General features: G+C 43.2%; 2 protein-coding genes across 8 annotated transcripts in view; both read right to left on the bottom strand.

Moving 5' to 3' along the window:
- TRIM33 (tripartite motif containing 33) overlaps positions 1 to 17922 on the bottom strand; it is a 57098-nt gene extending 39176 nt beyond the window's left edge. For 3 of the 7 annotated variants that reach the window (XM_083745997.1, XM_083745998.1, XM_083745999.1), the window contains exon 1: positions 17336 to 17873. In XM_083745997.1, the coding sequence (XP_083602123.1) occupies positions 17336 to 17858 (523 nt within the window). In that variant the 5' untranslated portion in view covers positions 17859 to 17873. Of the gene's footprint in view, positions 1 to 17335 lie in introns of all 7 variants that reach the window. The other 4 variants (XM_083745993.1, XM_083745994.1, XM_083745996.1 and 1 more) reach the window with 3 other exon arrangements.
- BCAS2 (BCAS2 pre-mRNA processing factor) overlaps positions 1 to 18382 on the bottom strand; it is a 178469-nt gene that overhangs the window by 144062 nt on the left and 16025 nt on the right. The window lies entirely within an intron of this gene.

The following is an 18382-nucleotide window of genomic DNA, read 5'->3' as shown; positions in this document are numbered from 1 at the left end:
AAATAAGTCATTATTTTATTTAATCTATTTATATACCACCCTTCAGTTCAAGGCAACTACAATGGAGACAAAGAGAACTGACTTGATATATCAAAAGCAAGACAAGCAACATGCCCTTCAGAGCATGGTGAAAGAAGTAAAGTTAGTCTTGTTTTAGGGCTGCCATATATCTGGAATTTCTTGAACAAAGCCAGGATCCATCTGTCAAAAATGATGTCTGATGGAATTTTCGAAAAGCAGTTAAAATGTTCGGGGAAACCCAGGCATATGGCAGTCCATATCGGAAGTTTTTATTTTTTTCGCAAGTAGCTTAAAAACTTATTCTTTTTAAAAAAAAAACAAAAACATTTTTTGCAAAGCTCAACAACTTTGCAAAAAAGAAAAGAAAAAAAAAGCTCAATAATTTTTGTGTCCTGTCTTGTTTTCTCTGATCTGCACTTCGTCCTATGATGCCTTTTAGAAATATATTGCTTGAGCTAGGAAAAGCCAGCACAAGTGAATCTTAAAGTTCTTACACACAACTCACAGCTTTGTTGGGCTTCTCAGGAACCTACCAATTCATGAGAAAGTAGTTCCTAGTCTTCTTGGTTGCAAAACTGGCTGGGCTCCACAAATCCAGTTGCCAGCACCCATTCCCACTTCCCCATAAACTACCAAGGTATCTTGCAAGAGAAATCCCTCCCATCATGCTGAGGTTTTGACAGAAGCAGTGACTGAGGCTTGCACTGCTTCTGTTCTACTTTCAGCAAAATTCCTGCTCAAAGTGAGATAAGATCCACCCACTTCCCCATCATCATTGGGCAGCAGACTGTTGGGGAAAATATTTTCCATCACTTTGTGCTCTGCCTTGAAGACTGAAAGAACTGACAGGAGTCCTCCTTGCTATTTCCCCAGTGCATAATGTGAAGTGGAAGTCAAGTCTCTTTGCAACCAACAGTGGGGAAAGAAAAAGCACTAAAGGGGCATAAACATCTTTCAATTTTTGTAGGGCTACAAGAAGTGACAGATAAGATCCACGCCACCCTCAAATCCTCTTGTGTATTGCTGCTGCTGCTGCTGCTGCTGCTGCTGCTGCTGCTGCTAGAAGTACTGGTGTCTATCAATGAGACTTTCTGAAACGGTTCTTTGAAGACTGGGAATAGAGAATATGCTAAGGCATGCATAACTGTGCAATCCTAGCCATGTCTACACAGAAGTCAGTCCTACTGAATGCAATGGGACTTACTGCTAGGTAAATGGGGTTAAGATTGCAGCTTAAGTTATCACCTAAAGTTCATTGCAGAAAATGGTTTGCACTGTTACACAAAAAAATGAATTTGCCTTAATCAAAACTACTCTCCCCACCACTTCAATACTTTAAATAAACTACTGGTATTTTTAATCACAATGGACATAGGTCGGACCAAGTACCGTAAACTAACTCTAGCAAATAGTTTTAAAAAGTAATTAACTCTTTAAAAACCCAAATATCTTGTGGTACCTTAAAGACTAAAACTGTTATTGCTACCTGCATTTGTTTTATACTTTATTTATGAACAGCAAAAGAAATATGATATAAATTTATTGCGCCATACAACTTTTATGGACTAGAGTCCACATAGTCAGATACCTCAAGGATTTTCTTGAGTTGCTGGTATAAATATGCATAGCTTGCCATGGGGGGGGGGGATGGAGACTGTAAAATGCAGAAATTAAAAACTGTTACAATGACATTATTAACAGTGTTTGTGGGAGTGATAAACATTCTGGCACCGGCAATTCACGCATATGAGAATTAGCAATATATTTCTATCTCTTTGGATGGATAACTGCACTATTCACTTACTTCTGATTCAATGACTAGATGATCAAATAAAACTTTAGATCATATCCAATGACATCAGCAAGCCAATAAAACGTTTTAAATTGTTTCAATTTCCATGCCAACTCATATATATGTTTTATGAAGTTAAGAGAATGTTTGAAAAGCACATTTCTCTTTTTTATAGCATTGAGAAAGACAAACGAGGAACATAAAGCACACATGGGAAAGAGAAACATTGTTGTCACTGATGAGATCTGGCCCAAAATCAAAGATCTGCTTATCTTCCAGTGGAAAGAAACCTCCAGCCCACAGGCCTATTTAGGCTTGCCTGCCTTGGAAATTGGCACATCTGGATGTTTGGAAACCACACCCACCTTTCTAGGGCCTGATGTCATATACAACCTCAGGTGCATGAAGCGACAGCTAAAACAAGGAAGTATTAGGAGTGCAATAAGTGCGCTCACATTCTTCCTTTGCATCCCATACTTGAATTCAAGATGTGGTTCAAGTTGCACCTGCAAAGGAAGAAGGAAAGAATCGGGAGCACACTCGTCTACCCATGTACTATCTGAAATCTGGCATTGGTTGCCAGATGTGAAATATTGACATTATTTTCAGCTCTCCCACCCCACTATGTGGCCACTAATTCATTTCCCCCTTTCCCATATACCGTATTTTTCATCCCATAGGACGCTCCGTCCCATAGGACGCACCTAGTTTTTTGGGGGGGAAATAAAGGAAAAATTTTTTTCCTTTATTTCCCCCCCAAAAGCAGGTCGGGGAAACCAAACCAGGTCGAGGAAGGGCGCTGCACCTCCCTGAGCTTGTGGGGCTGGCCAATGTCTGCCTCAGGCGGCAGGCTGCTATCCGCAGCGTGGGGAGCCCTGCGGGGAACCCCTGCAGGACTCCCCATGCTGCGGATGTCTGTCCGGCGCGCGGGGCGCTCTGCTTCAGGGCGCTCCGCCCGCCGGGTGGCAGGCTGCTATCCGCAGCGTGGGGAACCCTGCGGGGAACCCCTGCAGGACTCCCCACACTGCGGATGTCTGTCCGGCAGGCGGGACGCTCTGCTTCAGGGCGCCCCGCCCGCCGGGTGGCAGGCTGCTATCCGCAGCGTGGGGAACCCTGCGGGGAACCCCTGCAGGACTCCCCACGCTGCGGATGTCTGTCCGGCGCGCGGGGCGCTCTGCTTCAGGGCGCCCCACCCGCCGGGAGGCAGGCTGCTATCCGCAGCGTGGGGAACCCTGCGGGGAACCCCTGCAGGACTCCCCACACTGCGGATGTCTGTCCGGCAGGCGGGACGCTCTGCTTCAGGGCGCCCCGCCCGCCGGGTGGCAGGCTGCTATCCGCAGCGTGGGGAACCCTGCGGGGAACCCCTGCAGGACTCCCCATGCTGCGGATGTCTGTCCGGCGCGCGGGGCGCTCTGCTTCAGGGCGCCCGACGCTCCGGGAAGCAGGCTGCTATCCGCAGCCTAGACATCCCTGCCGGACCTCCTGCAGGGCTGCCCAGGCTGCGGATGTCTTCCTGAAGCCTGGAGAGCGAGAGGGGTCGGTGCGCACCCACCCCTCTCGCTCTCCAAGCTTCAGCGAAAGCCTGCATTCACCCCATAGGACGCACCCAGATTTCCCCTTCATTTTTGGAGGGGAAAAAGTGCGTCTTATGGGGCGAAAAATACGGTAAATAAAAGGAGTAAATATACAGAGCATTCTCAGACATAACCTGACCCTCTCCCACCCCAAATTATGAAAATTCTCTCTCAAGTTACATGTCTCCCACACTGGGCTTATTAGGTGCAAGGAAAAAAAGTGAGAAGGAGAAAAGTCAGAGTTTACAGTTGAGGAGTGGAAATGTGCCCTGGAAAGAAATAAGCAAGAAAAGAGCATGTGCCATTCCAGACCTCTGCTTGAGTCCAAGGCTGTGGATATAGGAGAAACAAGAACCCTTTGGGGACTCCATCACAGTCTCAGGTTATATGTGTGTGTAAATAAACCATATAGCATAAAGACACAACAATCTCCACTGTGCCTGTAATGGTTCTAGGGGTTGCTTGTGCGTAAATCGGCGCCACGCTTGGCTAGGTTACCTGGGTGAACCCTTTCTGTCCGGACAGCCACACACCCGTGGCTGTCTCAATCGCTGGCAGAATCCGTCAGTGGGTGTTTCTTGAACTTCTTCCAGCAAAGAAGCTCTTTGACGCCTAGTCTCCACCTACTCTCCCTGCGCGGAAGCCTTCTGCGCAGGGAGGGTGTGGGCAGCAGAGGACCCGTGCTCTCCCCGCTGGTCTCCGGCGAGGAGTCATGGAGCTACCTCGCCGATTCCCCCATCTGCCCCCCTTCTCCACTCATGCTACGCTGATTTCCTTCCCCAGAAGATGGGCTGCCTCTCTCCCTACTGGGACGCTCTCCGGAATTACCTGACGTTCAGAAGACATCTTAAGGCAGCCCTGTTCAGGGAAGTTTTTAATATGTAATGCTGTACTGTTTTTAACACTGATTGGGAGCCGCCCAGAGTGGCTGGGGAAACTCAGCCAGATGGGCGGGGTATAAATAATAAATTATTATTATTATTATTATTATTATTATTATTATTATTATTGGAGCCCTCCCTCTCCCTCTGGCTCCGATGGCAGTTCCCTGACAGTGCCCAAAAGGAAACACAAACCCTGGGTAAGTGTCTGGAACTCCTGGAATCTCACAACACTTGGAGATTGGGATGGCACGCAACCATATTATAGTGGGCAGAGAGTGGGCCCTTAAATAAGAAATAAAAAAAAACTATTGTTAGGAGGACAATAGCAAACGGAAGAATTCAACATCACACTATTATAAATGTTACATCTGCATAAGCCCATCTGTTTGCCAGATGGAGCAATCCCCTCTCTCCTTCCCTCCCCACCATGTGCTATTCTGTGGGTTTCCCTGACCTGCCACAGCCAGGGGGGTGCACAGGGGGAGCAGAGGGGAGAAATCCCCATTGTGCAGGGCTTCTGATGATAGGGATTGTTCAGTGAATCCCACCCAAAGTCTTGTTGTGGCATTATCTCATGGAATAAGATATTTCCTCTACAGGAACCACATGTGCAATATTTATTGTTTACTCCAACATAAATATGGCTAAGCCTACATGGTGTTAAATACCATTTAAACAATAATTTATAAAATATGAAAACTGTGTTTGCCTTGTATGATACAGAGGAAAAATGTGTTTCACACACCTTGAGATTCTGTTTACAAGTTTTCATTATAAAATGACATAAGCTTTCATAGATGCCAACCCACCTCTGATGCAGTTGGAAATTGTAGAAGGCATTCTACCATTCAAAAATTCTTACGCAGAATCTTTAGTGTGTGCAATGAATTAATTGCTGTTAAGCCCTCAACTAATGCAGTCAAATTTCTGTACAATAGTACCTTGGGTTAAGTACTTAATTCGTTCCGGAGGTCCATTCTTAACCTGAAACTGTTCTTAACCTGAAGCACCACTTTAGCTAATGGGGCCTCCCGCTGTTGCCACGCGGCCACCGCGCGATTTCTGTTCTCATCCTGAAGTTCTTAACCCAAGGTACTATTTCTGTATTAGCGGTGTCTGTAACCTGAAGCGTATGTAACCTGAAGCGTATGTAACCCAAGGTACCACTGTACAGATGAAACAACTAGCCACTCAGATTCATGTGAATGCAAGGAAGCATTAAGGAGGAAGAAGAAAGCAGAAGGAATAGCTGAACTGAAAAGGAGAAATGTCAGAGGTGTTGCTGCATATTCTGGCCCTTCCCTGTCATACACCCCAACTCTTACCATCATATCAAGTCCTCCTTCTAAGCCAGGAAGCCTTTCCTGATCAACTCCAAGGCAACAACTTGTTTTACTCTTTTAATAGTACCTCAAGCTTCATCCAGTCACTACTTTTTGGAAGACTTCCTTTAGGTTACTTCTGTAACATGTTCCTTTATAAAAGTTAGCCAACATACATCAGAAAAAAATAGCATTGCATACATGGTTTTAGTAACCATCTTCCATAAGTTATTAGTTTTCTTACATATTTACTATACAATGTATAAAATCTTATTTGACTGCATTTTGTCATTGTCACTATCATTTTGCATTCTAAAGTATTACAGATCTTCTGTGGCTTTCGAACTGCAGTGTACCACTGTGAAACTTATCTTTAAAAAATTCACTATTGCATGATAATTCTCAAAACTCTGAACCCAAACAGCTTTTCCTAACTATCTTTGACAGTTCTTTTGTGGCTCTTTCTACCATCATTTCCCAGATCAGTGGTGTGTGTGCCATGTGCAGACATGACGGGCAGCAAAACTGGGGCAAGTAATCTAATAATGAAGAAGATGCCCTAGCTGTACAACAAAATTGTGCCAGCCACATGTCTATTAGTGAAGAGACAGTGTGAAGGCTTCAGAAACAAAGGAGAGACCTCATGCAGGTTCATGTGGAAGGAGGTGCCTCCTTAGGAGTTAGTCCACCTCAAAAGGTTGCTGCAATGATAAAATAGGCCAGGGGACAACCTCCCTCCCTTGAACTTGTTATACTAAAAGGATTATTTCACTAGATGTAGCCTTGGGCTTAATGTTTAGCCTTAGATGTAATTGGGAGATGTCTATCTCTGAGTATGTGACCTCATTATGAAGGAACATTGTGCACAGATCTGGTATGAGAGTGTTTCTGCTCTGATGAACATATTCCTTGAGTCCCAAAACTTTTTTCTGAAGAAATATTGTGTTCTCATCCCCACTCCCCGTCATTTAATGACTCTTTCCCTAGTCATTTCCACTTTGGTATTTTTCACTGAGTCCAAACATTCTGGTAGATGAAAGGAATGCTCTCCTGAAGCACTTTTGAACAGAGACAATCCTGATATATCCTAAAGTGGAGGTATGCCTCCATAGATGCTATGCAGCCACTTCTTTAAAGCAGACCATTTGTGTACAGCATGGTTTTTTAAAATAATAATAATAATAATAATAATAATAATAATAATAATAATAATAATAGACACACCTATGAAGCACTGAGTTTGTTATCGGTTTTAATGATAGCATAACAATAGCAAGAGTTCAAATTAATCCCAGGAGAAATTGTAATTATGTTTATAACATTTAGTTCTTAGCAAGGCTGCCAATTAGTTACTACTCACATTTCTTACATAACAGCAACTGTGCTACGAAGCTGCAACTATCGTCTTAGTCAACTATAAAGTTCACTGAGTGATCTCGGGCAAGTCACTATTTCTCATTCAAGCATTTCTCACAGGTTGTGGTAAAGATACAATACAACAGCCCCCAACCATTGTTCGAAATTAGCCTGACTATAGACCACTTAGGACCAAGTAAAGATGCCCAGGTGCCAGGATGGTGTCTGACATCTCCACATCTGGAGGTGTATGCCTGTGGATCATTGGATCTTGACTATTTTCACACACTAATACCACATTCTGTAGAATTCTATCAGTTATATTTTATCTGCACAATCAGAATGAATTTCAGGAACCAAAATGCTTTTTCTGTGCAGCCTGAGCAGGAGCAGCGAACAACATTATAGTCAACTGTTGTCACTTGTCTTCACTTACCCCACTGTCCTGCTTACACTGGTGAAGAATATTCTTAGGTTATGAATGGTCTGTGTCACCATTAAGAAAAAGAGCTGGAGTAGACAAATATATATGTGAACTGTCCCTGGATAAAGTGAGTCAAAGTTCTTAACCTTGCTCAAGGTTGTCATACAACTAGCCAGATGTTTAACCGAGAATCAATCACAGTCAGTCTATCATTCAAAAAAATAAGACTTTATAGTCCTGCCCCCAAATGACAACTAAACATTTTGTTTTGATTGTAATCTTGGTTTAAGGAGTCATTTGGTGCCTAGCTTATAAATCTGAGTTTCTAATACTGTCCCCAGTACACCATGCCCCTCAAGCTCCTTGGAGAGCGACAAAAAATAAAATTAAAAAATAGACAAATGTTAAATAGGAAGGTAGTTGGTGGAATTTAGTATTATTGCAATATTGGACATGAGTATTAGGCATCTTTGGGAGCCAAGCATGGCTGAAAAGTCGTGTATCTACAGTAAATAAAATTATTAGAGTTTACCACTGGCCCTATCCATCTCATAAGAAACTGATTCAGTCTCTCCCATAAATTCCAGGCTCATGTCTTTGACACCACAGTTCTATTGATTGATTGATTGATTGATTGATTGATTGATTAACTGACTGGATTTGATTTGATTTATATAATGCCCTTCATCAAAATATATTTTGCCTATAGTTTTTGAGTGCTTCTAAAGCGTAAGGAGCAAAGGAATAGTCAACATGACTGCCAGGTTTGGACCTTTAAATCACCTATACAGTTTTACTTGGAAGTAAGCCTTACTGAGCTCAATGGGGGCAACTCCCAGGTAGAGGGGAGCAATTTTGAATTAGCTGCAATCCTCTACCCACATTGAGAACATACATTTGATTGTTTGTTTGGTTTGCAAGTTAGAGCAGAAAACAAACAAATGCTGCAGTATTGTGGGATAGGAAAGGATGGAATCTTTTTTTAAAAAAAATAAAAAACCTAAAAACTAAAAACTAAAACATACCTCATCCATTTAGTTCTTCCTTTTATAACCATCTAACCACAGAAGGACTATTTTTATACTCATTACTAGTAAGGATGAGATTAACAGTACAATCTTGTACACATCTGCTCAGCAGTCAATGGAATGTATTCCCAGGTAAATTTGTACAGGACTAGATCCTAAAGAAATATAACAGGGTTGATTTAATTCATAGTATGTGTAGGAATGTGAGGTAGTATAACTTTGTGTGATCTGTCAATTTGAGGAGACTTATTTGCAAGGCAGGATTAAGCACATGAGATATTTTATCACATAATGCCATTACATTATCCTGGTAACCAGTAACTACAAAAAGGTGGCTTAACATCTCATAATGAAACCATAGGAAGATAATTTTTTGTATGCAATGAACAAAAGGAAGAACAATTGTATTATTCTTTGTATTAGTTTCAAAATGTGATATCTACATGTGGGTTAGAAATCTTTTCCCCAAACCTTCAATGTTAAGACTGAAAAAAACCTTCACTTTATTTCATTCAGTCATTATAGGCAAAGCATGAATCAATGGATCATCTAGGTCCCTAACAGCAGTGCTATTTTTCTAGAAAAAGAGGTGCCGAAACTCCCTTGTTCTCTTAGAATGGCAATGGTGCTCACCTGAGAGATGACGGAACTGAGTTCCTGGGAGTTCCCTCTGAAAAAAAGCCCTAACAGTCTGGTTTCTGGTTCGGTTTTGGAACTGAAACAGCCTTGGTCACCGTGATGACCTTTATCAGGAGAGAGAGAGGGAGTGAAAATCTGATGGTAGTCCTTTACTTCTCAGTGGCTTTTGACACCACTGGGCATGGTGTTCTGCTGGAGCAACTTGAGGTGGAAGTTTGAGGCACTGAATTATGCTGGTCCCACTCTTGCCTGCAGGGTCACTACCAGAGAGTAGCATTCGGATATTGTTGCTCAGCCCCATAGCTCTTGAACTGTGAGGACTTGCAAGGATCCATTCTGCCTCCTATGCTATTTAACATCTAAATTAAACTGCTGAGAGCTGTCATCTGCAGATTCTGAGCATGGTATCTTTGGTATGGTGATGACACCTAGCTCCATTTCTCAATTCTATTGGAATCAGGAGACACTGTGAATGTGTTATACAGGTGTCTGGAGACAGTTGTGGACTGGATGGAGGCCAATAAACTGAGCCTGAATCTTGTTAAGACAGAAGTGTCATGAGTAGGTGATGCCTGAGTCCAGAAGCTAGGTGTAGGACCTGTTCTGGGAGAAGTTGCACTCCTGTTGAAGAAACAAGTTTGTAGTCTGGGAGTACACCTGGATTCTAACTTGTCACTAGAGTCTTGTTTGGCTTCTGTGGTTATGAATGCTCATGCCCAGCTTTGTTGTGATTTGTTAACTACAGCTGTTTCTAGACCAGGATAGCTTGGTCTCAGTTTTCCATATGCTCTGGTGACCTCCCATCTGGACTATTGTAATGTACTGTATATGGGGTTGCCCTTGAAGATTTATAAAAGGTGCAGTTAGCACAGAATGTGGCTGCTAGGTTGTTGAAAGCGGTAGTCCAATGGGACCAAGTGTCACCAGTTCTGAAAGTGTCACCAGCTGCCAGTGAGCTGCTGGGTCTAAGTAACAGAATTTGTGCTTATGTTGTATCAAGGCCTAAGCAGGTTAGAAGCCAAGTATCTAAAAGAGCATGTTCCCCTGTATCAGCCATGTAAGATCCTATGATTGGGAGGTGAGCCTTCTGCTACTACTTGTTCCTGCCTGTTTGGCACTGACCTGTGATAAAGTCTTTTCTGTTCTAGCCGCCTATGGCGACTGAGGTGCATTTGCCTTCATTATTACTGACTTTCAGGAGGAAGTTTAAAACATTCCTGTTTCCCCAGATATTTGGTGGCTGAAAATATCTGTTCCTGTCAACCCTGAGATCATTGTTTGAATGTTTTGATTTTCATAACTTTTTTAACAGATAAAAGTTTTTTTACTGTGATTTTTGCCATCCTGGGCTCCTTCAGGAAGAAGAGCGGGTAAATTGAATAAAGAAAATCAATCCAGAACACAAAGACAGAAGGCACCAGGAGAGAACTTTAGGGAAAAAAGGAGATGTAAAAAAAGTGTGAAAGTGATTACTTCTCCAGTTCTCACTTGATTTTCATGCCCTTTGCCAAGAAGAAAAGGCACAAGACTGACCACTACTCCTGCTGCTGTTCCCTATCTACTTGTGCCACTCTCAGCAGCCTTCACAGCACTGTGCTTTCTGCAACTGAGAACACACAGCAAGTCCCTCTAACTGTTGGCTGAAATCCTGCCCCAGCAGGCAAGGGTGAGAAGAAAACACAGTGAGGAATATAACAGCCAAAACCCCCTTGCTGTATTTCCCTTTGCCAAGCAGAGACAAAGGGGCTTTTACTTTGCTGGCCTCACCCCATTTTCTCCTGGGGAGGAGGAGAGGTGGAGAGGTGAAACGAGACAGCATAGTAGTACTAGTAGTAGTAATTTTATTTACTGCATTTTTCCGTCTATAAGACAGCCCCATGTATAAGACACCCCCCCCTATTTTTGGGGACTCAGATTTTAAAAAATGAGGAGAGATGTATCCATGTATAAGACGCCCCCTCATTTTTGACATTATTTTTAGGAAAAAACCTAGTCTTATACACAGAAAAATACGATATATGCCGCCCATCTGACTGGGTTACCCCAGCCACTCTGGGCGATTTCCAACAATATGTTAAAACACATAGCTGAAAACATATAGTTGCAAGGGAGGGAAAGCCAGGAGATCTGAGCCATGGTGGACAACTGTACTCAAATACTTGTTTGCAAGTGAAGTGGCAGCAGAACTTTTTAATATATGTGTAAAATACAATAAGAACATTTCTGAAAACTATGTAACATCAAAAATTATGGCAGCTAGTTTTGCTAATTTATTACTTTTGACAACACCAAAAGTAGTTACCCCATCCAAAGAGACAAACTCCAGTTGTGAAACATGTAATATGCACAATAGGGCCCATGCATAAACACTGAATGCATTTTATTATTTCTACATAACTATGCTTAGAAGGACAACATAAACATGTTGCTTTAAGTACCGCAATGAAAAGCTAATTATATAGAGCAGATCATATTCTGTGCACTACTTCCAGAATATTTCATTAAATGGCCTTAACTTACCAAACACCCTTACCAAGTAATACATGCCACATTGTGAAAAGCAAAGGGCTCTACAAGAGACATTGCCATGCTATGCCTTTATGGACTAACTATTTCACCATTCACACTACAGCTTGTTGCACCTGGAAGTGAGCAGTCACAGCTACAGAACTGTCTGCTTCTGGAGAGAGCCCAATTATAAAGCAGAACATGGCATCTTGCAAGCAGCACCCCAGTCCAATTACACACACACAAACACACGCAAAATATTTCAATCATTTTAGCCTTATTGTTTATCACTTCTATCAAGAATTTTTAAGCCCTTTAAGCCCTTGCTTAAATCTTTAAAATTCTACAAATCTGTTGTTAAATGCTGCAAAATCAGCCTCAAATTTATCCAATGAGAGCACTGAACCACAGACAGAACCAAGAATTAGATAAGCCAATTCATTTTGAAGGATTACTACAGCTTTAATGACTAGCTTATACTAAACTTCTCCTGAAAAGTCCACAGATGCATGGCTCATTTGAATACTCTTATGAACAGAAGAACACACGGTGTGTTTATGCAGCAAACTTAACCAACAGCTTTCCAAAAATAAATTTACTCCGTACCCAACTGAATTGGACAAGACCACCTTGACAAACTATTCATAAAATTCACTACACCTTGCACCAAGCCTCCTGCTACCGTAAATCTTTAACTGAATTGTCTGGAATGGATCTATCCATGTATCAAATTACTTTCATCACAGCAGATCCTGAGTTACACCAAAAATTGCATCTTAGAAACAATAACATCCAAGTGCACAGAAAAGATGGCTTTACTTACTTACAGTGCTTTGTTTTTGTTATTTCAAATCTGCAAAGAATACACAGGGAAAATCTCCTGGACCTGTGTAATGGAGAACCAGAAGCACAAACTCATTACTCCCCAGATAGACACAGCAGGATAGCTTAAATGTTGCTTGCCTTCCGTCAATCCAAAACTTGTGTGCCAATTGATAGGCATTCTCCTCCTAAAGTCACAGGTTGTAGGCTAAAGGTACAAAACCTAAGCCTTTACTGAAGAGACCTGAAATCTACTAGACTGACTTTTACAAGGAAGGGAATAACTCTTCCCAGTGATACCGCACACTCTTTTGCACATATAATGTTCCAAATTCAATGTATGGCATCTCCACGTAGGACTGGTAAGGACTCTTTTACTAATTTTTTTCCTTTATGTCTATTTTAGAATTTTAATATCGATATGATGTGACTTTCATCACTTTTCATATGCTGCTTGTCTATCCCAGGACAATCTGTGATTTGTTTTAAATATGGTTTGTGCAAAAAAAGCCAACTTCAAATTGTGGCTTATGATCCTGAGATCACTCAGAGTATAGTTAAAACCAATCACTGTTAACCTTGGTTCAGACATGACAAAAAAAAAAATGGTAGCAGTTGCTTCTAATGTCCTTGTGAAAATGCCAAATGCCTTAGAGATTTTTATTTTATTAATTAATGTCATCATATAATGGTTCACACAAAACAGACATCATCATAGTTCTAGTTACAGGTAGGTAGCCGTGTTGGTCTGCCATAGTCAAAACAAAATTAAAAAATGCCTTCCAGTAGCACCTTAGAGATCGGTATGAGCTTTTGTGTGCATGCACACTTCTTCAGCAGCATCATAGTTGAAGAGGCAGCCTCCCTCTCTCCCTCTCTCTCTCACACACACACACGCACACACTTTCCAAGACTTTCACTTCATGGCAGGCCAGTTGCAAGAGTTATGAACAAACAGCTACACTTGCAGGACTATGTTAGCACTACCACCTTTTTCCTGATAGAGGCTCTGTCCCATTAATAGAACAAAAACTCAAAAACTGTGGCTTTCCCCGTCTCCATGCCAGAACAAATGATGACTTGAATTTATGCCTATTATATCAGTTGACGATACAAATATTTTTGTTTGGAAAAGAAAAAAGGCAACCTTCTATAGAAGGTTCTATATTTTAGTAAACACACTACTGCTTTCACTTTAATGACTCACTAAAGGCAGCCCTCCTCTACATTTGTCTATGTCAAGCATAGGCAAACTCAGCCCTCCAGATGTTTTGGAACTACAACTCCCATCATCCCTGACCACTGGTCCTGTTAGGGCCGAACATCTGGAGGGCCGAGTTTGCCTATGCTCTACTTATTTGCAGGGACAAATGCTCCCCCCACCCTCATATAAACATAAACTGGAACAGTGTTGAAACACAGTGCCTGTATTCAAACATAACACTAACTCATCCTATACTACTACATAAGCAAGCAGGGCTATGCCCACATCCTTCTCCCTTCCCATCTAGGGCAGCTACTTGGAGATCAGAAGCATTTGCCTTAGTTTTCAACTAACTGTGGTTTATATTATGTATGAACTGGAAGAAACAGATTAAGCATTTTAAGCATTTTTTTTCAAAAAAGCCAACTTCAAACTATGGTTTACGACCCTGGGCTGCACAGACAAAACACAGTTAAAGGCAAATTTCCATTTACTGTACTTAAAGGCATAACAGAAGACAAGGAGGGAGAGGAACAACTCATGAACATAACACTAAACTTTGGTTTAACCTTTTATCTAACCAGGTCATTGTACTGCAATCTTCTCAGGATCCAAGACTAGCACATTAAAGTATGCTATTTATTCACTTAGGTTATTTGTACACTGCCCTTCATAAAAGTTAAATCCAGGCTTGATAGTCTTGTAATATACAATGAATCCTGACCACATTGATTGAGATCTGAAAACTAACCACAGAAATATCAGCTTTTATTTTTTTGAAATTTCAAGCCTATATGGTCACAGAAAATGAATGTGTTAGATTTTTAAAAAGTCAAAATACATATACTGCTGGTGCAGTATAGCAGTTGAGTCTCCAGTTTAAATGTCCTCTCTGCCATGAATTCACTAATGTTCTTCAGCAAGCTACTGTCTTGTAACCTCAGATCCCTTCTGCAGTATGGCTATAATATTGATTTACTTACAAGGGTGTTGTTGGAAGGATATCAGAGTGTTCAAAGTGCTACAAACACATTAATAGTGCTATATAAATAGTGAGTATTAGAACAGTGTTCATATGTAATATATGCTACATTTCTTTATAAAAAATTATACCATAGTCCATTTTGGCTCATTATTCTGGATAACTACGAAAATCTTAGATCAAGTCAAGCAAGCAGATTACTGAACAAGTAGATCATTTTATAAGCTGACAATAATTATTAGTTATTTCTCTGAAATAACTAACAAAATTGAAGTTGGAAAACACAATGGGATTGTGACCAGGCCTATTTAAAGTATATGCAGTTCACAGACACTGCTGGTAAAGACAGATTTACCGTATTCACTCGAGTCTAATGCATCATTGAATCTAATGTGCACCTCAATTTTCAGAACCTTGAAACCAAAAAAAGTATTTGCTGACAAATGTAAATGTGCCATTGAATCTAATGGACAACTTAATTTAAGTATTTGCTGACAAATGTAAATGTGTCATTGAATCTAATGCACAACTTAATTTTCACAATGTAATCTGGCAAAAAAAGGTGAGCGTTAGATTCAAGTAATACGGTAGATATGACAACTAAACACTACTAAGCATTTTCTTGTAAAAAAAAAAAGTGCATGAAAGCTGCGTGTATACCGCCATACGTGATATTCATGTGTTAGAAAACAACAACAGTTTCTAAGCACATATAGGCTGCCAGAAAAGTAGCATACACAATTGCCACCTGTGACCTATATAATAGTTCCAAACATTTTCTTATTGAGTATGCTTCAATGTAAGAAAGGCATCAACACTTAGAGACCCCCAATCAAATAGGTCCCAACGAAACAAAAGCCACAAAAGACAATAAAATATCTGCTGCTTCATACCCACCCACTTTATGGAAATATATACTGGGCAAGTCTCCTTTAACATCCACTTAACTTGCGTCTCCAAAAGCTGTAAAACCAAACATAACTACTGCACCATGCCCATATATTACATATTTGTATTACATAGTTCAGAGACTCTAGATTCAGAAAGACAGTGATTCAGTCCACACACAACCCTCAATTTAAGTTTCCCCCAGACTTTTTATCTTGAGCTGATGAGCAATGGCCCTATTTTCATTCCCACAGTCCCCAGTGTGGCTTCCCCCAGTGTGTGAATATTGAAAATAATGGTGGGTGTTGTTATGAGTTTATGGGTGCCAGACTCCTATAATCCATGGATCCAGCAAGTGTTAGAATTTAATCAACTCTTGGGGTGTTAAACTGAGGGCCGGACACATCCAATCCCTAGATCCAGCAATTGTTAACAGCTAATTAAGCCAAGCTACCTTCCTGTGCTCAGGAGATCTCCTGGATGGGTTATTAAGAAAACAAAGGATTAAGGGGCTCCTTGGAGATGGCAAATGGGTAGGGGCACCCACCAGCAAAATATAAAGCCAGAGTTTAGAGTAGAGAGGTGAGGAAATCAGTGATATGCTGGGGGAGAGAGTCAGAGAGCAATGTTTAATGCCTGCTTGAATCCAATACTGTGGTTATAGAGAAACAAGACCCTTTTGGGGTGTTCAATACTGTGAACCTGTCCATTTCATATATGTGTAAATAAACCATGTCACAAAGACACCACAGTCTCCACTGTGCCTCATTTCCAAAAGGAAACACAAACATTGGGTGAGCACCTGCAACCCCTGGAATCTTGCACTGCTCAGAGATTGGGGTGGCGGACAAGAAAACAGGTTCAGAAGAAGGGGCACCTAGCATTACTAAAGAGAAGTGATGTGAAGCAGAAAATTCTCCAAAAAAGAAAAGTTTCCAACGCTTTATTTTTCTGCAGAACATTTAGTGTTTCAAAAGTTGATTAGTAATAACAAATGGATGCCAAATACACTATTAGGCAAACTTGGCATTCAATGCTTTTAGCTTTGTTTACTAAGTAAAACAAGCATTCTACATTAGATCTCAGGCATTTAAAAGTTCTGATTTAAGTTGCTATATGCAAATTCCCTTAATTTCAATTCTTTTCCAGAAAACCTACATCACAGCTAGAGAGAGAGAGATTGAGAACTGCTGCAAAACCTAGAGTAACACGAGGGCAATTTCCTCGAAGGAGAATGCATTATTACAAATGATAAATCCAGCCAAGTTTGACAAACCTTTCATCACATGTCATAAACTGTATTGCATAGAGTAGCAAGAGTACTATCTCCAGTTATTAATATTCTTACTTAACTGCTTTTAAAAGATTGGCTGGAGATCCTAATTTCTTTTCTGTACAACTGATTCAACATGTGCTCTCTCTACAGCTGACTGTCTAGAATTTAAGATACTGTACACATAACATTCTTCAGTGCATGGCCCTGATGCTTCCAACCCGCCGTCTCCCTGCTGTAAACCAACAAGTGCACCACAACATCTGCACGGAAAAAGACCGTCTAGGCCAGGCTAACTCCAGCATATCGGTCCTCGCTACTCAACATCACCTGCAACACATCGCTCCCTAATCTCTATTTCCCTGGACCTTCTTCCTTTAGCTCTACCCACCTTGCCCTTGCTTGCTTTCCGCCCCCTTTCCCCGCAGCCTCTCATGAGAACCGGGCTTCTGGTCTTCACCCTCCACACCCCACACTCGCGACTCGAGCCAGAGCTGTCGCAGCTTAGTAACGGGGCGCCTAGCAACCTGGCCCGACTCCTCCAGCCGGGTCCACCCCAGGCAGCGGGGCATCTTCCCCAGCTGGACCTCCGCCCATGCCCGGAGCCTCCCCACTCACCCTGCTGGATGTCCCCGTTGGCGCCCCCGGGGACGGGCACGTTCAGCTGGCGCTCGGGCTCCGGCAAGCAGCGCCGGCAGAAGGAGTGCAGGCAGGGCAGCAGCTTCGGCTCGGCCTCCCGGCTCTGCAGGCTCTGCGCGCACACTGCGCAGGTGTCCAGCAGCGACAGCGGGCCCGGCGCGGCGCTGGAGAGGGCGGGGGGCGCGGGGCTGGGGCCCAGCGGAGCCAGCGGCACGGGGCCCGGCGCAGGGCCTACGCTCACCAACACCGGCGCCGCGGCCTCCGCCTCCCCGGGGCCCTTGTCTGCCGCCACCGCCGCCACAGCCAGGACCACCGCGCCGGGACTCTCCCTCTCCTCGGGCGCGGCGGGGGCTGGAGGAGACGGGGACGCAACGGCCGCCGCGGCTGAGGTGACAACGACCGCCGCGGCGGAGGTGACAGACTCGGTACCACCCCCGGCCTGCCCGGCCTCCCCAGCCCCCTCCCCGCCACCGCCGCCTCCTCCTCCTTTGTTTTCCGCCATATTTCCTCCTTTGAACCCGACTCCCCGCTTTGCTCACGCACAGGACCGCGCATGCGCCCGCAAGCACGCTAGCGGCCTGCGCGCGCGCGGCCGACGCACAACTGGCGCGAGGTCCGCGGAGGGACGCCGCGTCCAGTGGGGAGGGGGCGGTGCTGGGCGTGTGCGTGCGCGCGCTTGGACGGTAATAGCGGACGAAGAAGGCGGTGGGAGAGGCCCGAGGTTGAGAGGCCAGCGAAAGGGGGTCAGTTTTTCCCCCCTCCCTCTCTGTATGGTGTTTAAAGGAAATAGCACGGACGTAAAGGACAGAGGGACGCAGGTGGCGCTGTGGGTTAAAGCCTCAGCGCCTAGGACTTGCCGATCGAAAGGTCGGCGGTTCGAATCCCTGCGGCGGGGTGCGCTCCCGCTGCTCGGTCCCAGCGCCTGCCAACCTAGCAGTTCGAAAGCACCTCCGGGTGCAAGTAGATAAATAGGGACCGCTTACTAGCGGGAAGGTAAACGGCGTTTCCGTGTGCGGCTCTGGCTCG

The sequence above is a fragment of the Podarcis gaigeae genome, assembly GCF_964106915.1.
Source record: "Podarcis gaigeae genome assembly, chromosome: 6".
Lineage (NCBI taxonomy): Eukaryota > Metazoa > Chordata > Lepidosauria > Squamata > Lacertidae > Podarcis > Podarcis gaigeae.
The sequence above is the reverse complement of the archived record's forward strand: the minus strand, read 5'-3'. Positions and strand labels throughout refer to the sequence as shown.